We start from the raw sequence: 25,543 nt of genomic DNA, 5'->3' as shown, positions 1-25,543 counted from the left end.
GAGACAAAGGGCAGGGCCGAGTTAAAGCGGTCAGTGCTGTGTGAATCGGGGCTGTCTGTGAGCCGCACACACACACACACACAGACATGACCCAGAGCCACACGCAGGTGATGTAACCCTTTAGGAAAAGGCGGGATGTCTTTGGTAGGCCTCCCCCACACCCGAAACACACCCCTCGTCTTCAGACTCCCTACGTTTTCATGAAATTATGCCTATTTGCGAAAACAGTAACCAAATAAAAACAAACCAATACCCTAACCTTCAAACCAGGAGCTAAAGTTTTGCTGTCTTTCTCTTTAATACTCAAAGTTCTCCGACACGGTTCTGGCCCGTGCTGGTACTGGACTGAGAGAACCAGGCCAGACTCGACCCACTATGTTGCTCAGTAACCCAGAGGAATAATCACAAAGGCACATTTATAAAGTTATATATGTGAGTATATTTAGGAGTTTAGTCCAAAGTATATTTGTTTTCCTCTTACCCAGAATTTGCTTTCAAATCACCCCCCCCCCCCCAAAAAAAAATAATTTCTCAGTAGCTTAAGTTTTATACAGTAACGCCCAATAAAACGAAGCTACATAAAATTGGTAAATATGTAAAAATTCATTTCCCAGAATATGCAATCCCTTCCTTCCTGGTCGACTGTTCTCTCTCTCTCTCTCTTTCTCACACACACACGCTCGCCGACTTCCACACAATAGAGTAACACACTCGGTCGCGGTAGACAACACGATGGTCCACTGAAGCGTATTAACATTAAGAGTTAACAATATGTTGTCATGGCAACTGTGGCTGAAGAGGGAGTACGGCAAGAGAGAGGGAGGGGGGGGGGGAGTTAAAAAAAATAACAATGAAGATTATTTAACAGATTGCAGGAGTTCTAAGTTTTCTGTGGTGACACCAGGAAGAGTCGGCCTGCTCTGGATTTATAAAACATCTTTTCTCCGAATGAGAGATAAGATACCGGTGAGGACTTTAAAAGACCACACACTGAGTTCAAAGACTTATGTGCAAAAAGAGGTCATATAAATATATGTATATAGATGTCTTTTAAATATTTTTAATATCTTTGTTTGATAAAGCAAAATCACTGATAAGGCGACATCACGCACGCATGCACGCACACGTGCTCACACACTCCGCACAGCCAGAGAGCTTGCGGGATGTGGCAGAGGGGCCCAAGGCCTCGGGGACCCGCCAGAGGAATCGCCACCCGGGGGTCGTGAACTGCGGACGACCCTGCTTGATTTGCACTCGGCTCAGGATTCCTCGCAAAGCGGGGGGGAGGGGAGGGGTATCATTAGGCGTGAGTGATGAGTGTCGGCCGGAGAGGACCGCCTCTAGGGCTCTGCTCTCTGCCTGGGCAATAAGCGGGCCTTTATTAGCGCTGCAGCTCCATAAAAGGGCGTGCTCGTCACGGCAACGCCGCCTGCTCGTACTCCGGCCTCATCGCCCCGGTAACGTGCCGCCCCGCGCTACTATCCAGCGCATTCAAACCCGGGTGGGCGGAGACTTCTCCGTAATGCTCTGCTGCGCTAAAAATACGACATTTCAAAAAGAATTTTTTTTTTTTAAATCATGTATTCATTACACATCTGCAGCGGAATGTATACACACGGAGGATGGCGAGCAAACTCACGGATGAAGAAACTCCGACGTAGCTGGAGTGTGTAAATAAGCCTTTCTGCTGTTAGCTGGGCACAGTGGGGGCTTTGTCACCAGCTGGAAGACGTGGGAAATATTTCTAAAAAGTGCTATCTTTGATATTGCACCTCCCAGCTACAGACAAATGTTGAGTGTTAGTCAAGGCCACACCTCTGCGTGTGTGTGTCCCCCCCATCAGACCGCTCAAAAAAAAAAGTTCCCCTTCAGGGTGATCACCTAGAGGAATTTTGTAGTCTTTATTCACAGTTGAAAACAGCCCGTAGAAACGTATACAAACAAGCCATTCTAGCACATTCTCCCGTCCCGCCTTGCAGCCACAACAATGCCTAACATCTTCATTCGTGACACTTTAGCCCACAGGTATAGAAACGCAGCTACGACTATAAACGGCAGCGTTGGAAGAACAAGTACGACAAACGGCTTAAATTTCTTTCCGACAAAAATCAGATGCACAGGATTCTCACGGAAGCCCGGGACGTGCCAGGGATCCACCGTTCAGGTGCGATCACTTCAGGCTCATGGTTGTCTACGTTTATTAGACAACCCTCATGAACGCGAGATAAACCAGGGATGATTTGCATGGTCATGGAGAAAGGGTCAGGTTGGGGGTGGGCAGTGGACAGTCAGGGTCAAGCCCCCCTTGCCAGCCCACAGCATTCCTGCTGGATGCAAGGTGTGCACCTCAGCGAGATATCGTGGGGAGCATTCCAACCCAAGCATGTAAGCGTGGGGTGTTAGTGTAAACAGGAAAAGACACATTTCACAGCTATATATTTATCTGTTTCGTGATGTCAGCACATGCATACACTAATTAACTACAGGGGTAGGTTAACCTTATTGCTCTTTATCGGTGTAAAAAGTATAATTTCCCTCCTTCTGATTTCTAATCACAGTCTATGGTAACCTGACGTCGCTCTTGCCCTGTCACGCACTTACAAGGGAATGTTACTCTAATATTTAATAGCCATGATGGATGACAGTAAAACAGGTTACAGATGAAACAGAGGTAAAGAGACCCTATATAATAATAATAATAATTATTATTATAATCATTATTATTATTGAATTTAAAAGAACTGGATATGATCTCGCTTAATACGCTGTTATAATTCAAGCACTTTTACCGAAAAAAAACAAACATCTAGAAGTAAGGGACACAGAAAAATGGCATTTGGCCGCGGAAAGAAAAAGTTGTCAATTTCTCTACTCATTTTCCAAGAACTATGCGACCGTAAGTTATGAAAAATGAGCTGGGTGCCGAGAGCGTGAGTGAGCAAATGGGAGAGAGATGCAGGTTGTTACTGAGGCATAGGGCCGCCAGCCTGGCGTCCATCTCAAGGACAGGCAGCCGACAGCTGCAGTAGACAATCCCAGATATCCTATCTGGCCAGAAATTATGCCCACTGCTTTACTAAACATTACCAGTTAAATGAACACCATTCAGGGGGCTGGGACTTACAGCCACACTGTGCAACGTCCCCCTAGCTAGACTTTTACAACCAGGGAAATTAATAAAAAAAAAACCTTTAACATGCAGTGAAACCCGAAGACGCCAAGATGGCCCCACACACGGCAGACTAACTGCCTGTGACTGCAGCTCCACGTCTTCTGGGCTAAAGCAGAAGCCGGAGATGTACTTTTTCGGAGATGTACTTTTTCGGAGATGTGCTTTTTATTTGCCTGAAGGACCGACGTGCTTCACACACAGCCCAAGATGCCCGGATTTATACCAAGCCGCTGAAAGAGCCGCGGACGGGCGGCCGTACAGTGTAACAGTGACGCATTTTTAACGTGGACCTTTACAACCAGGCAGGAGGGTATCCCATAATGATCTCCTGCGACTGCTGGGGAATTTGGATCTCCCAAAAAGTATCCTAACACTGTTTGCTCCCCTTTGCTCCCCCCTATTTTGGCCAAAGATTTTGGGGGTGTTTAGGGAACCTGCAGACCGGCCCTATAGAGAAAGAGAATGTCACTTAGACCAAGTTCACAGTCAGGTCTTCTTATTTTTTATATATAATATAAAATATATATTATATTATGTGTGTGTGTGTGTGGGTGTGTATTTTTTTATTTGTAACATACTGAATAAGGGTAGCGCCAAATCAAATTTCCCTCACAGTATACACACGGTACAAAAACATTCACATTTTTTTCTAGGCGTAGTAGGGATATTAGGAGAATTACTCCGAACCCTGTGCTGCCTGTGCTTCCCGGCGACAGGAGGCCCTCTGTGCTGACGGACAGGATATTTCCGGAACAGCTCGCTGCTACACATGGGTAATACTGTTCCCTTTGAAAAGCCTCTGACACCATCCATCCAGCGCCCGTGGCCGGCCCGGGCTGAGCTGGGACTCTATTTCCCGCAGTCTCTCTTCCTCCGCGTGCCACACAGGCAGCAGAGGTGTGTCCCCCCCCCCCTCCCCCGCCCCAGGATAAGCAAGGCCTGTCTTGTTAACGGCGAGCAGTGATGGAGAGGTGCAGATTAGCGGCAGAGTCTGGCTGTAGATTGTTCTAGACCTCCGGCCTCCTCGGGAACATATATTCACCCTGGCTACCTGGGCTGGGGGGGGGACACATCTAATCAAGGGCTAATAACAGCACAGTAGGAGTCACTCCCCTTCATAAATCAATGTGCAAAATAATTGCTAATACACTGGCTATCGATTAGTGCGACGGCGCTCATTTTGAGGCTATAGCTAAGAGCTAACAAAGGGACAAGGGTAAAGTGCCATTTCTCTCACACACAGACAGCTAATTCTTAATTGACACCTGTCAGGATAATGGGCACAGTAACAGCTGCTGTCCCCCCTCCTGTTCCTCTGTCAGCTTTAATTCCCTTTGCACAAACAGGCTTTAGCGATGCCTCACTCAGCTGCACATCTCCCAAAATGATCGTTTTTCAAAAAAATTATATCAGGAAGTTTACCCCCCCCCCCTTTTAAAAAACCCTGCATTTGGAGCTTTTGTCATTCAGCTTGTGTTTAATGAATATGGCAGATCTTATTAGCATTTTATTAATTTATAAGTATCACACGTACAATTATACGATGCGAATGTTGGCGAGAGGTAGAGTGACGTAATGGTCAATGACCTACGACTGTCACGTAAATCCAAATTACGGCTTTAAGAATCTCGTGCTCTGGCGAGCAATTTACAATAGATATCCAGCTAAATGAATGAATGAATCAACAAATAAGGTGCATAGCTAATCTGTCGTCATTTACAGACGTCAACAGAACACTAGTAAATAGCTACTTAACTTTATGACAAATTAACCTGTGTTCGGTTCAGGGGCATAGTTAGATATGAAGGAATAGGGGGGTTGAGGTTAATCGCAAACTATTCATGAATTAAGCCAAAAAAATACACTTTTATTTGGGCAGGCTAAAAAGCATTTTAGGGGGGCTACAGCCACCTGACGAAGCCCCTGGTTTGGATACTCAGCTTTCTGACTGGCTTCATCTTGATATTCGGTGAAGGACTCTACCCAGACCAGGAGTTCACTCAGGAAGGGTCCATCCTCGATTTATGCTGACATCTGTACATCTCCTGCACCTCCCATCTCTAGCTCAGGGGCCACGACAGCAATTTTCCCTCACTTCTAAAACAGAACGCTCAAAAAAAAATTTTAAACTTGAAAATAGCAAAAATTAAAAATAAATTAACAAAAACATTGCCCTCACTTCTAGCTAACAAATTATAATGGAATTTCAGTCACTTCACGCTGTTATTCTCTGTTTTGTCTGGGTAAAGTTAGCACAAAGTCGCCTGCTGAAGGCCGCCCAAGTGACAGTCGTGATTGGCCTTCTGGTTAAACACGGTCAGATAAATAGCTTCAGCGCTCTAATACCCCAGCGTGTGCAGCCACACACTTGGTAAACTTAAGATCCATATTTCTGTGTAAAGCAAGCCGATCGATCTTTATACATTCCCTTTCCGCTGCCTCAGACGCGAGGAGGTTACACGACTGGAGCAGGAGGGAGGTTTGTGTCTGCACTTTGATTTCCTATACTGAACTGGCACTACTCCCAAATGCAAATGAAACTATTACTTTTAAGAGGTAGCAGCAAACGGCTATTGACTAAACAGGTCAATGTCACCTATTAACAAGAAAATTTAAACTCCAATTTAGACAGAGTCTGCACTCTGGGGAATCGGACGTACCACAAGAAAGCTTCTGTGAGTCTGGAGTAATTCTATCATTCTATTTTTTATTTTTTTTTTTGCAATACAAGAGGAATGTGAGGTATTACCTGGTAAAAAAAAATGTTGATAATGAAAAAAAAGCACAATTTCAAAAATAATTAAATGGAAGAGGAGGCAATGCCGTGGGCCTGCACTGTGATGGGAGAAGCTGGGAGAGGGGCCTCTAATTGTTCCACAACAATAAACAAGACCGCTTCCCGGGGACCCTCAGTGGGCCAATCAGAGAGAAAACAGCAATCTGCTAACAGCCCAAGGCCTGACACAAACCGAGAGATTATTTGATCATTTTATTTTGCATGGCATATACCCCCCCCCCCCCTGCCCCCCCCGCCCTCCCAAATATTGCACGATGCTCAGTTGTGGCTGTGCGGGTGAAGTCACTAAGAGTACGGTCTCCGATAGCACATCCCCAGTTAAAAGGGACAGAAATCTCGGCCACAACAGAGTTCATTATGGTAATAACGTGTGACGGCTTCATCGTCCCCTTTGGGAGGGACAGGAAAGTCAGCTGGTCTGTAGCAAGAAAAAAAAATATTCCTGGGAACTGTGATTTTTATTAATCCTTTACTGAAAAACTTTTTATGGGGATTTTCTATTTTATTCATTTTGGTGGTACAGAGTCAGACGAGACCGGATATCTGAAAATGAAAAATGTAGAAGGTCACGTAGAAGTTATTACACGCATGCGTTTGTACATACTAGAGACATAGAGGGAAAACAAATTGTGGGATTTTAAATGTGGCGAGATGGGAGGCAGAGAGATGCATTGCTGGCCACGTAAAAGCCGGGATTACCGAGGTCATTAGGCAGCGTCGTCTTCACGACACGATTAGTAAGGTAGCGAAGTCCATTTGTCACCTGAACTGGCAAATTGAGTTAATGCTGCACTACAGGCTATAGGGACTGCGTAATATCAACCTGATTACATCAAAGCAGCTGCAGACTTGACACCTTACTGAATTTGTCAGCATTAATCGTTGAGCTTGCCACGGATCCATCAGCATTACAGTTAATTGGAGACCTTCTAATGAATTCCGTGTATGGACCATACCTTTTTCCCTAGGTAATTAAGTAGCCCAGTAAACATCACATTTACCCAGTCTTAAAAGCAGATCCAAGATTAACAGCATGTAAACAAACTTTCCTGACTTCTCCCGTCCTCGCCTGCAGGTTACCAGTACCGAATGAAGCAGTCGGTTAAGCAGGGTTGAAAGCGCACTGATATAAAACACAGGTTATTAGGGAGTAAATATGTTGTAAACATGAGGAAAAACAAGCCATTTGGGTTGCTAGGGCCCAAGTAAGGTGTACATTCTGATTATCGGGGGGCTATGAAAACAAATGACTGCAGCACGAACATCGAGAGAGAACAGCACGCTAGGCCCAGACAATGCGTCCGGCGTCACAGGCGGGAGGGCTACGGAAACGAGACAAAACAAAACCCAAACAGAATATGGCAGACCGGCCACGCCAAGGAGGCCCCGTCTCGGAGGAGGCCATAATCACCCCCGCGTCCTCCGGGACCGCTTAATTCACAGCAGAGGTCACGTTGGCCAGGTCCAAGATCCGGTCCGTTCCTGCAGCAGACGAGGCCCGTTTGCGCGCCCTGCCAGCGCCACCTGTCTGGTGTCGATTCACACGCCAAGGCACGACCTTTCGGGGGATGTGTTCCGGTCCCGAAAAATACACACGGCATCTGAGTAACCATGGCGACCTTTCAGGTAAACGCATCTTGTGGGATTGTTGATTAAGGGCATTGAATGTGCACTAGAGGAAGTAACGGAAACAAAAGGGCTGCCAACTTCTGGTTGACCATTAAAGTCAATGATGTATATGCCTGTCATAATAGAGACATATACGTTGGTTTATGGGGGGGGGACACCTTGCTCTGATGGGTTGATTTCAAGTAGGAACTGCCAAATCAGATGTGCCATCACGCCTCAATTTCTAAACCCTTCATATAAAAACAAACACAAAATAAATACAAAAAACGCCATCAAAACTGGAGTGTTTGACATTTAGATGTGCCGAATCCACCACCCAAACCTCTGGCTATTTTCTCTACTTCTTTCCTGAGAATATCCGTACACCTGTCTGTCAAATAAAAAATGAATACATAAGTACACTGAGCGTCCCTTCGCACTCCTTTTAAAGACTCGTGCCCTTCATCTCCACCGAATATCTCGCACGATAAACCCTCCGTATTCTAAGACGTGTCTCTTCGGCCTCATGTTAAGTCTGCTTATGCTACACGTTAGAAAATCTGCTTAAAATTCTCTATCGGTCTTTTGTTCAACTCCACTTGTTAACGCCTAAACTTCAAAGGAGGCCCCTTCATTAGCTCGGACCTACAAATCCCTGTCAGTCATTTACATTTGTTAAAAAAAAGGAGGGAGGGGGGGGGAGGTTCATTTTTAAGTCCAGGTCACTGAAAGCTAACTCGATCGAATTAAAAGTTAAATCTAAATATTAATTACAGTGCCATGTACAAAATAATTATTAAAATGAAAAATAAAAACTACACAAAATCTTTAAAACAAAATACAAACAGACAACAACTTTCGCAAAGGCTTGTTAATACAATGTTGTCGCCGTAAGAAAAATATGAGAGCAGGGAGATGTGCGTGTAGCCAGGACGACAATGAATGGACGAGGGCAGCCTGAGACACTGACAGAAAGGTTACTGTACTTCTATTTGGGATTTACTTCGGTGAAACCTCCCTCCCTCGGTGTTTTCGCCGATGAGTAACGAGAAAACGCAATCAAAATTAAAAATAATAACGATAAAATAAAAACTTTGATGTATTTTTTTGCATCTATAAGCGGGTGAAAAGTCCTTCACACAACCAAAATTATGACGTGTGTGCATATTTTCAAAGCCTGTGATTTACCGGGGTTTACGTATGTGCAATAAATTAATCAAATATTTGTCATGCCAAATGATCAGATGCAAGCCAAAACACGGCCTCTTGTAAAACTTAAAATTATATTTTATGTTCTTCATTTATACCCAAAAGTATACACACCAATTGAATTTTAAGTTATATACACATCACACTTAAACTGTTGATCTTTTTCAGTTTAACTTGCCATATCGTTTATACGTTTTATCTTCGATTTTTAACAGGGCACACTGGGTGTAAGGTGAATCCGCTTATGTCAGTGTTTCATCGAAGAGTAACATTTATCTGCTCAGGTAGTTTGCGAAAACACACAGTTGTATAGCATAGTACACATAAACCTACATAACAAACACCTGCACCAATTCAATATCAAAGCGAGCTGTAAATAGGGTTCAAATAAACCTATTAAACACACAGTGTAATGTTATGGAACTGAGCAACGGAACTATTTATTATTTCGGTCACATTTTAATTATTCGCGCTCCGTTGTATAAGCAGGGTCTCCTTTGCTTTTAAACAGATAAATAAATTAAAATATGGGTCAGTTATAAGGAATATGCGGGTTACAGGATGTACGGACAAAGTGGATTTTGTAGGAGACAATGAGTTGCCCTTACCTGCCGACCGCCTGGGCGCTTGCTGCTTTCTCCTCGGCATACTGCTGTCCAAGACTTTCCACAGGACTTTTCATGCAGGAATCAAAATAATTGGCGATCGAGGAAGGAAACCAGTGCAACAAAACATATATAGAAATCGATGCAAGTTTCTTCTCTTGGTGCTTCTTTGAGTAAATATTTAGTATCGATGTGTATTGGAATCGTTTCAAAAGGATGACTTAAGTCCCCAAGTCGATGCAAGTTTTTTTTTTTTTTTTAATGTTTTTTCTTTTTTTTTCCTTTTATAAATATTGATATAAAGGTAACAAATTACAAAACACCTTCTGGTGGTATTACTAGATAGCTACGACGTGATGACTTCGCCAACTCAGAGCATGTTGACCGGGGAGAGACACATCTTAGCGTATCAGTTTAATGGCAGAAAAATAGACAGTCATCGGAGCTGAGTTTCACTCCCCCTGGTCTCCATCGGAAAAGCTCAGCCTTGGGGTAATACTTTGACGTCGCGTCTTCTTTCCGGGAAAGAAAGAGATAGCTGTTTTTAAAAATAATAATAGTAACAATAACAATTAAAAAACATCAACAACTCCCACATGAGAAACAATGTTTTACATTGTATTTCCGCCTTAGCGCTCTTCCCAAGTTAAAGCTCTGCGATCTGGGAAAGGCAGGGAAAGCAGAGACGGGCATGAGAGGGTGAACGGCAGTCAGTCAGTCACTCCGAGATCAGACAGCCTCTCCGCCGGTGAGCACCTTCGGTCCTTCGGATCACACACTCGCCTTGGCTTTACATTGTATCGACACTGATAAAAAATGACGCCGAGAGCCCCCCGACCCCCTGCTCCAGGTACATGCGGCCACTTGATGTAGTGCGGAGCCCGCAGTTAAAGGGGGTCCGGATGAAAAGCGCACGTCCACTCGCACGCAGGGACGGACTTGGACTAATTGGTCTTATTTGAAACTCCGGGGAGCGGATCGGACCGGATCGGGCTTCGGGTCTTCCTCCGTGAAAAATGCAGCGCACATTCAGGGTTGCAGGAGCGCCTCAGACAGCCTCAACTGATAGACAGACGCATCGAGTCGGTCCCCCTGCTTCACGTTTACTCCACCCCTCGCTACGAGCGTCACCCTGACAGTCAAACCTACCTGTCAATCTTTTTAATTGTCTTGTTTTTTCCTTGTAACTGAGCGATCCGACAAAGGGAGAGCGACACTCACCGCACATGTGGGACGTGCTCGCCTTTCCCGGCCATGCAAATACTTTGCATTTTTTACGAACCTGTTTCATTATTTTACGTGCCATTGTGTTTTATAGCCACTGTTGCTGGTATTGCCGTTGTAATTAAGGGTGTACACGTAATAAACTTACAAGTAGTACTTGCAGTAATGAGTAGCCGTGGTGATACTATATAGCCACAATCAACAAAATAAACAAAACTACAATACAATAAAGCTGACTTCACCTTTATAGTAAAAATGGGCTGATGCGATACTTTTTGGTGGCATTCTGCTGTTTACCCTAAGATACAATGCTGTCAATACCGAGTGTTGAATATGAAGGAGAAGCTTTTATTTTGTAAGCTGTGGCGTTGTATTTTTGAACAGTTCATATTTTCGGCAATATTTTGACCTTAAACACCGAAGCCGCGCAGGTGAAACACGGTGCCGGGGTACATTTCACACTGCGGGCCAGGATCAGCACGCTTCCTCGCAAGCCGTGCTTCCCATTGTCCCATCAAAGACCCCCTCGCTTGCACTTGTGCAAGGGATCGCTTTCCAAGAGTGCACATCGCCACAGCCTTTATCTGGCGATGATGCAGGAGCTAACAATGGGAGCTGCAAGTATTTTGAAGGATGTGTGAACTGGCCGCGCTGAAAAAGTGGGCAGCACTATTTGCATCCTTAAAACGTCTTTCCAAGACTGCTGGGGAAAAAAATGGGCTGCTGGAAACTGTAGATTGATTCGTTACACCTTACGAGGAAGTGACTATTTCGCACGGGAAGGGGAGGGACTCCGCGCGCAAGTCCGCGAGCGCATAAAGGTTTTGTATGCTTGTGCACTACTTATTGAACAATTGGACACATCTGCAAATTTAGGAACATATTGCCAGAAGTGATGCAGTTATTCGGTAAATATTCTGGAGTACACTAAGTTAATAACATAGGTGTATTTTAAGATATTGTATTAAATCAGCAAAATTAACAACGAGCGCTGCATGCAACCAATGCATAGTGCCCATTAACTTTGTTTTTTTTTTGTCTCTCGCTCTCTCTCTTTCTCTCTGTTGGTGCAATGCCCTTCTGTGTTTCTAGTTAGTCCTCGGTGGGAAATGCGGAATAAGAAAGAAAAGAACACTTTGGACGCCAGTGAGATTCGGTCTATCGTAGACGTATGGCACTACACCCCACCTCTGGATATCGCAAAGGCTCGTCAGCACCTAGGCTACACCAGATTTAGTGAAAATTTCAGTGAGGCAGTCCTTGTGAACGGTTCATGTCCTGATACCTGGCGATTCGCGGACCACTTAATAATTTGGTGAGTTTTTATACGTTCTGATTTGTGCACTCTGTAAATCGATCTAATTATATATTTTTCTTTTTGTTAAAAAAAAAAAAAACGCAAAATACTAAATGCACTATCGCGTACGTATTTACACTTAAAATACTACTATTCTGGTGTAATGGATATGGGAAAAGCTTACCCATACTATAATTTATGTCCAGAAATAAATCCTTACCTCTTTCATTGCAGTACTTTCTTGAGTCATTGCCAGTTGCAATCAAACCTATCATTTATGCAGAGTGGGTGTTAGAGGGAGATAATAATGTGGACATATTTCCAAGTTCCGCCTCAACATCTGTCCGTCTATCCATCCCAGCATATATTTCGAGCTGTCTGTCTCCACTGATCTTTTCTTACGTCACCGACCTGCCATCAGAAACTCGGCAGGAAGCAGATCTGGCGCGGACGCACGAAGCTGTTCAGAAACGTCTTTTTTTGCACTGCAGCAAAATTCAATATACCTAGGTCCATTAACCTTCTTAGATCAAGGCATTGTGGGGTAACATCACAGAATTTTGCTCTCTTTTGAGAGCTGATTCGGTGCCCTATTTTTTTACACTAAAATCTAAATAGCGCCAGTTTGTTGTCAACAATCAAATAAATGTTTTATTTATGGTGCTTTTTCCATTATTCAGCGACGGATGTTATGCGTTAATTTTAGACTGTGCTAAATGATATAGAATTTGTAGACTTTATTTAGACTAACTTTTTATTTAATATTAATATAACAGCACGTTAAAGTTTAGGCACGTCGCTGTTATTCCCAGCTTTCAGAGGAAGAGACATTGATAAAGAAACTCAATGGAAGTTGGAATTTATTGCGTTTTTCTATTGAAATTGTGTGCCTGAGCGTGATGTCTTAAGCATTATTATTAGAATCTTTTATATCATTCATTAATACATATAAATACTTTTATTTCGTATTTTCAATATATTTACAGACATGACATATACTCTTCAGAAGCGCACGAAAATATGCTGGCCTATTCGTAATACATTTTAATAAGATAAACTGTCTAAGGAATTCAGAGGATTAAAATTACCATAAAATTGTAAAGATGGAATATAAATCCGGTTTATTTTAGAATTAGTAGGATTTAGTCGTTGTAGCAATTAAAATGGGTGTAATCAAATGCTCACGGTCGTGTAAAATACGCATCGCTGTTACACAGACTTATAACCTTTGTTTCACCTTTTGGGAGTTTGAACTAAGAAGTGGATAAAGCCTGGTGATCGTGGTCAGGGGGTCTCTGTTCATTATAACACCTATACCTTTTAATTCAGCTTGAATATGCTTTACGAAGCAGGCACACAGAGGCAAACCCTGTTCTTCAACCTGCATATAAACTCCTTTGTCCACCTTTAGATGGAGCGTCTGTGGTGTTTCTGAATTTGCTCTGTCAACCGTGTCGTCTGCTTGACTCACTTAAAAATAATCTTCTTAAAAGATATTACGTTTTTTATTGTTATTTCTATGTTTTTATTCTGTTTTACCTAGAAGTCTTTGGGAGCTTTTTCTTTGGGTGTCCAACTTCTCTTAATTTGCAAGGGCCTGCGTAATTCAGTTTTTTAGCCATTTCCATTTAAGGGACATTGTTTTGGGAACTCACAGTAATTAAGTAAATTAGTATAAACATGACTGTCCCAGCTAATACACTTACGAACACAGTGCTTTTGAATAGCATGCAGGCCTGGAGTAGTTTATATTTAAAGGGCCCATGCACGAATAAATTATTGAGAATATGACACGGTACTTGTTGGTGCGCCACTATAATATCCTAATTCAGAGCCTGTTTGCAAACTCTTTTTGTCTCTTAACGTTGTCTCAATGCCTCTCGCTTAATGCTTTATATATTTATCCGAGCGAAGGCAATTAAACATCGGCTAGTGGAAAACCCAAGAAAAAGTAAGCGGACAACTTTCCAGATTCCTTACTAAGGCGAACATTTACCGTGAACTCGCACATTTAAGATGCCGGGATAAGTATTGAAACAGCATATTTACAAATAACTGCTTTCTATGGAAGAAAACAAAGTACAAGTGTTGTACTTTTCGGAGGGGGGGGGGGGGGGGTGTTACACATTTTTGAATTTGAGTAATATATGATTAGGCCTAATAAAAGTTTTTTTTATTAGTATCATTGTTCTTTACTTTGGTGCTCTGCCATAATAACAATCACATCCACTTTACATACATTTTATCAGACGTTAGGCCTATTGCTACTGAACAATAATCAATTTTTTCTTATGTACCGCATTGTCCGCGGTATTGGGTTTTATTATTTTTATCGTCATCTGAGGCCGAATCATGCTTATTATTAAGAAAAAAAATCGTTAAAATGGAAAACCGGGTACAGCGTGTTTTATTATTTTTCTAAAGTGATTACGCTATTTTGTAAATACAGGCGATATCATAGTAAGTTATACCGGTGATTAATGGACTTTAAATTAGACTTTTGGTAGCCTCCTAGTTTACCAGCTTTCTACTAGTATCTCAGCGCAATGGACGACACATACTCTGAAAAATGGAGCAGGTATTAGGATATCGTTTTGGTTTCCGCATATACATATATGTCCATTGTGGTCTCTTATAGGACGGATGTTTGTATTAACATCTGGACACGCGCATCTCCCATGCAAGCGCCTCTCGTCCCGAGCTGACTTACTGACCGAAGACTTTTGCAGCGAGCAGAAGAAAGCTACAAGCGAGTCTCTGGAGACATTTGCAGCCTGCCCCGCCTGGAAAAGTCTCCACCATTGTACATAAGTAGAGGAAACCAGTGAAATCTCTACTGACCCTTAAATGTTTTTTAAATCCCTTACAGACAAATTGCTTACAAATTTGTGGCTAAGATAAAAATTAGCCGGCCGGCACGTATTTTATTTATTTGGAGTAAATTTAGTTTCAAACCGCAGTGTGATAAACGTCATGTTGTTTCTGTTTGCGCGTTATTTATTTATTTTAATGGAAGAAAGAAGCTTATTATAATTTAGTTTAAGGGCTAGTATATCAACAGTTATATGAAAAAAAAAAAACTGTTAATGGATACTGACATTTTTTTTAAATCATTGACAATTAGAAACATTACAAACATAAGTGGTTTTTGAAGATGGGTAGATGCAACAGAACTGTCATGTACATTGTTCACTGGCAACATAAAATCCTGAAAAAAACAATAACAACAATAACAAGCAAACAGACTTGATGTAGTGAGAAGACATGTTGGCATTAGAGGCTAATGCACGTGCTTTGTGTTAAGGTGTGAAGCTCCCGCCCCCCACTGCCGGTTAGAGGCGTACATCTCGGCCGCTGACTTGGGCTCTCCATCACAGCTTGGCACTGCTGACTGATTCTCCTGTTTTACCCCAACGGAAAACTGGCTCTGCTCGGAGGTGGAGTTTAGCTTGTTTTTATTCTTTGTTTCCTGATAATTTCAGCCATGGTAAAATTACAGTTAGCATGGATCAGTGTGGGATGTGCAGAGGACAAAAGAACCTACATTTATTATACGCAGTTAATATTATATATTCTATTTCAATTTACTGAAAAATATTGTATGGTGATTATTACTATACACTGTATTAATACTATATTCCTTAATTCCTTACTCTCTTGAAATGTGTTATATATAAGTACAGCGGGGCTGAAAATGAGCAAGCAGAATTAACAGATACCATTCTCCCCACAGTCACATTTTAAAGGCTGATCTGGCAATTTATCAATGATTTTTTTTTTCCCACTCCGCCACTGGCTTAATTGGAATATTTTAATTTCTGCAGAAAGTCGCCTGTCGTCCCTTTACTGCTTTGTAAGCCGTCTGTATGTCACACAAAGATGCCACAGCACGGATGCTGAAGGACGCAATAAATAAATTACAGAAATGTATTTACAGCCACGGGCACATTTCTATCTAGGAGAGCAGCTCACCAAAGACAAATACTGTACCGGGATGAAAAACTGCGCTCACTGCTTTGTGTCTCAGTCTACAATGAGTCCTTATGACACACAATGCATTCTGTTTTGATGCACCCCCCGTGGGCCAGAATTACACGAGGAATTTTCCGAAGGGAGGGAGAATCGCTGGCAAAATAAACTGGAGTGTCTTGAGTCCCGTTGCGGTGGATGTGGAGAGAGGAGCTACAACTGAATGCTCGCGCTACACGTCGAGGGACACGCACGTGCTCGACTGTGATGGAGAACAAGAGAGATACATAATAATAAAGAAATGCTCTTAAGAACCATGCTTTCGCTTTTTTGCCGGATATTTTCTAACTGTCACGGTGTTCTTATACTATAGTATTTTCATCTGTGCGTTTCATGCTTGTGACACTAATGGTTTTTGTGTATGTATGTATCTCTGTCCCCTTTGGCATGTAGATTTGTAGGCCCCGGTGTGCGGAAGAGGCCCTTGCTTCCCTTTGGAGGAGGTCGTCTCCAGGGGATCAGGATCGGACTCCGGGGGCTATAGGTGAGGCGGATGGACTTGTCCTGAGTGCCAGGGGTGGCGAACGAGTGGGTGGGAGATGGAGGGACTAAAGGATGCGTCTGCTAATTATGGACCCGTGCGAAGCGCCAGGAACCGTCACGTACATTGAGGCAGTGTCAAAGGACGGGGGGGGGGGGGGGGGGTGGACTTAGAGACGACCTTAAGACTGGCATGTGCGACTGGCCCGTCGACCGTTCATCACCAAAACGACTGTGGGCCTTTGAGAGGAGTCATCCGGCACTACAGACGCAAGCCTAGCTAGGAAACGGAGACTGACCTCCATCAGTTTTTAATCACAAGGTACCGCGATCCGGCACATAGAACGATCCGGAGGCCTTTTTTTTTTTTTTTATCTAGGGCAGGGCAGACAGGCATCGTAAGAGATTGTAAGGACGGCTCAACGTGGAGGAGGCGGCCTTCACAGCGCGACGCAGCTGCTTTAACAAAACGCCACACGGCGTGTTTGGAAACGTAAATGGGGCGCTGGTGTTTAAGCGGGGATGGGAATGATGAGGGGTCACCGGAGCCCTGGGCCTCGGGGCGTAGGGCGGCTGGCAGGCCGTCGCCGACCAACCCCACCCCCCCCCCCCCCTGCTTCCTGTCGGGTTACAGGAGAACATGCTGTAGACGTGAAAGTGGGGGAAGGCGGCAGGGGGGGCGATGCGTTTGGCGATGGCGGATGGGGGGGGGGTGTCCCCCAGGGGAAAGTTTGTGCAACTGGATCCAAGGAAAATGAAAAACAACCGGCTGCAGTGGCAACCTGAAGGAAACATACAGGTGTGACAGCCGGAGGTCTGTCGTTCTCCCGTTAACGGGTCACAGCTAAAAGGGTCCGAAATAGAAATGAGGTCTTAAACGTGGCAAGGAAGGTTTATACATGTTTAACTACGCTCATTCAGGGCTGTCGCACAACACATAAACTTCCATTGTCATTAATAATATTTTATTTAATTATTAACTACTTCATGTTAAGATTTTTGCAATGATTGGATGGTTTACATTTCTCTTGTCGCTAACAAAATGTTTATTTATATATTTATTGATGGCATGTTTCTACCGAATTCCTTCGGCCACTTCCTCGGAATGTGGGAGGCTCTGTTCACAGGTAGCTACAGTAGCAGAAAGTTGGACCTTTGTACTTTTCTGTTTATTTGGACAGCAGGCGAAGGAAGTAGCTAGGAAATCATGGTAGAGACCCTGCGGAGACATTAACCCCAGAGCAAGGTCAAACACACCTTACAAACAAACAGGAACAGAGCTACGTGGGTCTGTACGACAAAAACAATTAAGAAAAAAAAAGATCAAAATCACATTTGTTTCGCTGAGCCTCGTCTTGGTATCGGTCCAGGCGAGGAGATCTGCTGCGTTTTTGCAGTGGCTGTTCTGCTGTGGTCTGAAGCCTCAGACTGGAGCTTCCAGCACATCCAGCAAATACAACCTGAGCCTTTTGTTAATAAATAAAAATGTTCTGAGACAATAAAATATATTTTAGTATTGTCTTTGCTCTACGGTTGTTTGTTTATTCTTTCGCTTTTTCGGAATTGAACTTGATTGCTCTGTCGATTCTTGTAATTATTCCTGGCGGTCGGATTTGACAATAACATTGTGTGTTTTTTGAAATGACACCTAAAACTGTTTTTCTCCTTTAGAAGGTAGTTGACAGATATTCTATGGGGATTGAATGTTGAGTGATAAAGATTGGTGCCTTAAGATACAGTATATATATATATATATATATATTAGGAAATCAATATAGAATCATTTTAGCCATGGAGTAAACAGAGAGGAATTTTATAGACACCGACTTCGTGAATCCATTAACAGACTATAGTAATAACAATAAAGAAGTTGGTTTTGTCCTGACACATAAAATATCTTTTTTATCAGATAAAATATCATATAAGTATCTTATCAGATAGAGAATAACAATTATGATGTCACTTTTACACACATGGGTGGGAACATAATTGAGCTTTATAATAATTCTGTATCACTTGTGCATGAATTTGATCAAAACATTGAAGAATAAAATTAATTTAAGATATTTGATGGTGGCAGAGGTTAAAAACTTACCATAAATAAAATATCACAAATCATTCACCTTTTTTAACATTTTAATGTGATTAAGTGTAATACTTAGTATTAAATGAGAATGCTTACCCATTTGATGAATGTATTCATTTTGGGAAATACAGGTTGGGGAATATAATATGTAGCATTTGGGACATTGTCAGAATAATGCACATTTAGAGTTGTTGTGCAGATAACCCTGGGCCGGTAATATGAAAGGTACATCCGAAAAATTTAGCTCCTCTTTGTTCATGTCTGCATCCCTTCACAGTCAACAAATAGGTTTCACACTACGCTAATTATTTGGTGCCTTGCAATATAAGCTCTCAGTCATGTCAGAAGGTATAAAAACATGAATAATTAATATGGAGCCATCCCTGGGTTTTTATCTAAATTACAGTAGCGAGCTGATCCTCCTCTTAATTAAGTAGCTTTGGTCCAGCGCGAGACGTAAATCATGAAGTCAAAATCAGACAGGTATGCAAATCAACAGTATTTTTGACAATGTATACCTCATTTTCTAAATTAGATTTTGGCTACGCTTAGTCGTTTTTACTTGTTGTTTGTAGTTTATTTTTAATATAGGGTCTCTTTTGCTTTGATGGTTGGTTGAGGACAAGAATAGGAGTCACAACTTACTATTTATAAGTTTATTAATATGGAGCTTGAAGTTTTCCCATAATTTTCATTGAGTGATATTCTTTTAGCCAGCACAGAAATGATACATGGGTTAATATCTAGCCATTAAATTGTATTCTTTGCTTAAAGTGTTTATCTAGTCATCTTGTAATCCAGACCAGAACAGTTTTGAAGAGCACTTGAACTTCTCACTACATTTCTTAAGTCTTGACAAATTTTTCTTGTTTTAATAAAACTCTTATTGCTAAATACCTGTGCAAATTATGAATTAATCCTTCTTGTCCTCGTGACACTGTACTGGATGGATGGATGGATGGATATTCCTTTGCATCACTGAAGCATCTGTCTCCACCCTGTCAGGTGACCTTCAAAGCTTGCCCTTTGACATTATACATCCCGTCCTCTTTGCTGCTCGTTTCACCCCCACAGCTTCTGGACCAGCTGAGACTCCCCTAAGGAAACAAGGACTGTGAGCAAAGGCGGCTGCTGCAGGAAGCTGCCGGTGACTCTGGGTCAGGTGACCCGATGCTCACAGAAGTGGGAGGGGCATCACCTCAAGCTGGGTTTCAAAATCCTGATACAAAATATGAGAGCCCTCAGCTCGTAATGCTTTGTTTATAAAACAATGCCTACAGACACTTAGCATTTCGCTTATAATATTGCACAAAAGGAGACCATAATGTTGCCGGTGCGTGGGGGTTCTATTTTTTAACCCAGATTTGTCACCATCATGGTCTCTAGCAGTGAAAGTATGCTATTAATTCCATGTTTGTATAGGAACATTATCCAATAGCTCTATTATTTTAAATAGCACCTGTCAATTCTTCCTGTCTGAGTGGAATTTATGAAAGAATACCAAATAAAAACAGCTTCACAGTCAAGCATCCAGCTTCAGTGACCTTTACCACCAGAAGACACTTTCTGTTTTCTGTGTCAGGACGTGTTCAGCGTCACGCTGTCTTGTATCTCAGTGTTTCCCAATCCGGTCCTCCCTCCCAGCTCGAGCTAAAATGCAGACCGTCTGGCAAGGAGTTCAAAGGGAGCAAGAACACGGAGTGACTGCTGGTCCCTGACGACCGGATTAGGAGACACTGCTGTATCTGAATCGAACCCTCAGCCAGCGCTCACTGCATCCCGGGGCAGCTGGGGGGTTGGGGCTCAGGATTAGCCCTCCGTCCGAGATGCATGGCCAAGCTCGTCGTGCTGCAGTTGGAGGGGCTGCGGGGTCTGTGGGGGGGGGGGGGGTCGGCTGTGTTTATCAGGCTGACCACTGACAGACCTGGACAACTGTGTGTCTCCCTTCTGGCTTGTGGGGCTGGTTCCTATAACACATCCACCTAGATAACTAAAGCCAATGGTGTAATTCAACCCCCTTTTTACTTTTCAAGTTCATGTGTATCCATGTCAAGGGACTCAAATGAGCAGATTTTTGTCATTATTGTAAATAGGGCTTCACCTTAGTCTAGACCAGGGGCCTGTACTACGAAGCAGGGTTACTGGCTTATCGGGGTAACTTGTCGGATTTAAGGTACCACAGTTTAAATGGACTTCATATTCGCTCACTTACATTTTGCCCGGACTACCTTAAATCCGACAAGTTACCCGGATAAGCCAGTAACCCCACTTCGTAGTACGGGCCACAGGGGTGGGAAATCTTATCCACAAAGGGCCGCTGTGTATGCAGGTTTTCGCTGCAACTCCCTAATTAGATCACTAATTAGAGGACTGATTGGCTGAAGAGTCCTCACACCTGAGTTTGAACAGCTGACCTAAAGGTTATCCCAAACACCTGCATACACACCGGCCCTTTGCGGATAAGACTGCCCACCTCCGGTCTAGACCTCCTTGCCCCTTAAACACAATTTCAACAGCTTTTAGTACATTGATTATTATATTTAATTATATTTATATAAGCATACATAAAAATTATAGCTGAAAGGCTGTGTGTTTTCAACAATCAATTGATCAACCAGAATTTCTCTCAACTCTCACAACTAGCCTGGGGTCAAATTGACCCCAAAGGCACATTTCAGGTGACTTCTCATAGTAACATAATTACTGTAGGAGTAAGTAAGAGTTAAGCTGTAAGAATATATAAGTATATTGTGAAAAACAAATTCTGTATGTCAGAAACTTGCAATGTGATTATCCCCCTTTCTGGTGGTTCATTTCAGATTCAGAATTCTGGTCCAAAATGTCCTTTCCATATGGCTGCATTTGCTGAAGGAAGATGACACTGAACTAATGTAAACTTGTTTTACTCACCCACATACTGAAAATCAGTGCTTGTGTTAATAATGTACCAACCTCATATGTTAAAGGCTCTCTTTCAGAGGACTGTAATGCACATTTCAGCATTCATGGCATATTACAATAAATGCAATAAAACGTGCCTGAATTTTATCATATAAATAATAATTATGAATCATGATATGAGGGTTCAGCTGGTCCCCATCCCCCGTCAGTGTGAGGGTTCAGCTACTCTTTGTCTCCCATCAGTGTGAGGGTTCAGCTGGTCTCCGTCTCCTGTCAGTGTGAGGGTTCAGCTACTCTTTGTCGCTCGTTGGTGTGAGGGTTCAGCTGGTCTCCGTCTCCTGTTGGTGCGAAGGTTCAGCTGGTCTTTGTGTCCCATAGGTGTAAGGGTTCAGCTTTAAAATTTGAAGGCTTTCAAACTTTAAAGTTCTGTCGTCCTGTGTCCTCTCCTTCCTCATGGTCGTCCACATAAAGCAGTGAAGCAACAGCAAGGTTAACAGCAGTAAGGCTCGCAGTATGCTCTTCCACCTCAAGGACGTTGAGCGGATGCCAAACGCCTTGACCAGGCCCCTACGCCAGCTCTACAAAATGAACGCCTGGTTACTTGCTAACTGATCTCCCTGTGCTAGCAGCCCAACCTTGATACGCCACTCTCTGCCACTAACAGACGCCAGCGTATGTCACCCTGTCACAGCCATGTCACCACTGTACCCCCTCCCACCTCACCCCATCTCCTGTCTTGGAGTGATTGGTATGGCTCCATCCAGGCCACAAACTTGAATCATTCACATCATGCTCTATTTTTTAAAAACAGTGTTTCTGCTCCAGTCCTGACCTAATTGCTAAATCTTACCAAACTAATTAATCACAGCAGCCCAATCACTCAGACAGGGTTGAGGGGGTGACATTCTTCAAAATCTCCAATTTGTTTTTAATCCCCAACTGCAGCCCCTCCCCCCTTTCTTCACACCTTTTGTACCACCCAAAAATGCCCACCAAGGTTAAACACTTCAGAAATGTATTCCGGGGATTATTTCATATTTAGATTTTCTTTCCACCTCAGCCACTCTTGTGACTGTCTTCACTGTCTTTGTTTTAAGAGGAGTAGCAGGAATTAATCACAAAGAATGACACGAGTTACGTTCCGCCGAGGAACCCAACACGGCCACATTTGTCTAGTTAGCATGGGGGGGGGTGACTTTATTAATCAGTCCTTCTGATTAATTGTTATAAAGTGTCACCCATAAATTCTCTTTCAATTTAATAATCCTTGCAGAAGACTTAACAATTTCCCCAGTGATTTGAGTTTTACTGAGGGGCCGTACTAAATGAAGCAGCGACACAAATGGCTTGTAGGAGCTCAGGCACTTGCATGGACACCCGTCCTACAGGTAACAGTTCTGAGGCATCTGTCTTCTGAAGAGATCTGCAGAAAAGTGATGGAAAAGGGAAAATCACGCACAAAACAACCTACAAAATAGGTCTGATATCAGTGCATTTCCTCCACAGGCTTGAGACCGTACGTCTAACGAAAATATTTTCCTAAAATTCACTAACCCATTACTGCATTTGCACTTTCAAAGACTCAATAAAATCGAAACCTTGGATCCAAATAATATTCAATGCATAAAAATGATTCTTTAGGAAAGACACCTAGAGGGGCCCTTGTGCTGTGCCGTGAGGAACCCCATGTTCCACATAAAACCATTCACTTCCGTACACGTGGGCCGTGGCAGCCATCCAGTAGGGCTTATTATGAGGCCGGTGTTTGTCTTTTGCATACATCTCGGGTAGAGAATACCTTTCCTTGGGGTCACCAGTGGCTTTCATCCCTCTTTTCATCAGCTTGCAGTGGCAGGATTTCCTGTTTATGAAGCCATGCTCCTGTGGGTTTCCAGTGTGGGGTGTGTAAAATGGAATGCTGCACCCGTCTCATGCTGAGATCTGAGCACAGTAAGAGAGAATATCACGTTCAGGCCCAGCTGGCTGGCTGGCGTCTATGACGAGATATTAAGTCCCGCCTCCTAAAGACAGGCAGGTCCTTGCAGCTCCGGCCCAAACCTTTCCCTTCAGCTAGCAGATGCCACGGCGACCAAGGACAATGGTATCTGCGAGCGTCAAGGTGGACGTCGTTTATCAAGGCATATCTGTAATGGAAGAGCTCTCTGGCAGTGGTCATCAGGACAGAAAGCGAAGACTCATAAAGCTCAGCTGATAGACGGTCAGGAGGAAGCGGATAAAGAAAGACAAAGTTCATGTCATGACGCCTCACTGTGCAGCATGACAGAGTACCTTGCTTTGCCCTGTCCGGTCCTGTACGCATTTGGACCAGGCAATGAGCAGCATAGTCAGCAATAAGTCAACATGCATGTCAGGAATCTAGTGGATCTATGCTGCGCTGTATGTTTAACACAAAGCAGGGGAACCTTATGACAAAGTCCTCACAGTGACACGCAAAACTGCAGATAACTATAAGGAATTAAGAAGTTCAGAACAGTGCATGTTATTTCACAGTGCCTTGTCACAACATTTAGATCCTCTCTATTAAGGAATATTTAGTCAAACAACATTTTTTAGGCACCTTTCTATTTGAATGTGAATGCATAAACTGAAAGTTCATGATTAGGTTTTCTTGACATTTGGTATAACTTAAATAATTATTGTATTTACATATGCCTCTGTGTGTTCATTGTATATATATTTAGATGGCGAGCTGATGGTGATTCTTACAGCCGTCATTTTTCAACCAGTTCTACAGGCTGTCAGTAGAATTCAAGCCAGATTTCTGGCTGAGTGGCTCAAGGACGTTCAGCTCCGTATACCTGTGCCACTCATACCTGTTCCCACAAATGTTCTGCTCATAGGGGCTTTGAGTCATCTCTAACGGACTGAAACCCTCACGTCTTTTTCCTCTGATCCTTTACAATCCCTGCCATGATGGGACATGCATGGGACAATCCAGTAGCTTCCATGGTCGACTCAGATCTTTGGTTACTGCGTGCATTAAGAGATTTTGCTTAATTTATCATTGTGATTTTATATTGATGACAGGAGAGTCAAACCATTCCGTAAAGTCTTCTCTAACACATCCCAAAGCCTTGTGGTTAATGTAAGGGCCCTATGGGGACCAATGCATGTGCGGAAATGATTCCTCATGTTTCCTGATCCATCTTTTCATAATTCAAGCCCGATGAATCTTTGCATTGTCGTCCTGGAATGTGCCTGTGCTGTCACAGAAGAACCTCGTCATTCAGTAGATTCAGGTACTCAACTGACTTCATTTTATTGCGGCGTAGTGTTGCTGACCCTAGACCAGACCAGATTTTCTCACTGAAATTCAAACGGCAACTTTTTTTTTAGACAGGCAGTGTCTAAATCAGTCTCTGATTGGCCTGTGTCACTCATGATGCTTTTACGCTTAGATTGAAAAAAGTACAAATTCGGTCTCCTGGGAATGCCAGGTCCAGAGAGTACAATTCCAGACCAGGATTTTGTTTCAACCAACCAGTTAAGTATAAAGAGTCACAGTCACAGAGTACTCAACTGGTTGGTTGAAACAAAATCCTGGTCTGGATTTGTACTCTCTGAACCTGAAATCACCACCTCTGCTTACCAGACAGTCACACAAACTACATAACAGAAGCAGGGATCTTCAACCTGTCCATACACAGACAAACATGCCGGTGGCAAGACTCAACTGTGTCTGTGGCAAAATGTTTTGATTGAAACAAAAAAAAAAACATGGAGGCCACATTTTTAAAAACCATATGTGCGTTGAAAATTGCATTTTGGTAAAAATGTCTGTCAGAGGTCACCACAGCATTGTCCCATGAACTGAAGTGTCCTGGGTGAAGTTGAGTCAGGTTAGGTGACTGTAAATGTTACTCCAGGAGGGACAGCGAAAGAAGCTGCATGACACGTGGGCAGGAGGAAGGAACAGTGACTTTATTTGGGGATGGGGGTCATTATAACAAAAGCAGTGGGGAGGAACGAAAACAAAAGACAGCCGTTTGGGCGTCAGCACGGGGGAAAGACACACACCAAAAACAACAGAGCCGTCAGCGGGTCGCGGAAAGGCTACAGCCGAGTGCAGGGTCAGGAATCAGGGTCCGGCCATGTTTACCAGGGGCGACAGGAA

The 25,543-nt window shown here is 43.1% G+C and overlaps 1 protein-coding gene and 1 long non-coding RNA gene across 6 annotated transcripts in view; one reads left to right on the top strand and one right to left on the bottom strand.

Annotated features, from left to right (window-relative positions):
* Nucleotides 1-10,844, bottom strand: part of tshz1 (teashirt zinc finger homeobox 1) — a 29,660-nt gene extending 18,816 nt beyond the window's left edge. The window contains exon 1 of the mRNA XM_023827944.2: nucleotides 9,395-10,844. Coding sequence (XP_023683712.1) covers nucleotides 9,395-9,434 — 40 coding nt within the window. The 5' untranslated portion in view covers nucleotides 9,435-10,844. The remainder of the gene's footprint in view (nucleotides 1-9,394) is intronic.
* A 553-nt stretch (nucleotides 10,845-11,397) lies between these two features.
* LOC111852244 (uncharacterized) lies at nucleotides 11,398-20,334 on the top strand. Of its 5 annotated transcripts, XR_011984978.1 has the most exons (6): nucleotides 11,398-11,523; nucleotides 11,708-11,930; nucleotides 14,551-14,715; nucleotides 15,217-15,349; nucleotides 16,335-16,425; nucleotides 19,582-20,333. It is a non-coding gene; the product is annotated as an uncharacterized lncRNA (long non-coding RNA). The 5 variants fall into 5 exon arrangements; XR_002840189.2 differs by having other exon boundaries at nucleotides 15,217-16,425; nucleotides 19,582-20,334; XR_002840187.2 differs by lacking the exon at nucleotides 19,582-20,333 and having other exon boundaries at nucleotides 16,335-17,728.
* Nucleotides 20,335-25,543: the final 5,209 nt, after the last annotated feature.

The sequence above is a fragment of the Paramormyrops kingsleyae genome, chromosome 23 (assembly GCF_048594095.1).
Source record: "Paramormyrops kingsleyae isolate MSU_618 chromosome 23, PKINGS_0.4, whole genome shotgun sequence".
In the NCBI taxonomy this organism is placed as follows: Eukaryota; Metazoa; Chordata; class Actinopteri; order Osteoglossiformes; family Mormyridae; genus Paramormyrops; species Paramormyrops kingsleyae.
Note: the sequence above shows the minus strand (reverse complement) of the source record. Positions and strands in the feature narration are given on the sequence as shown.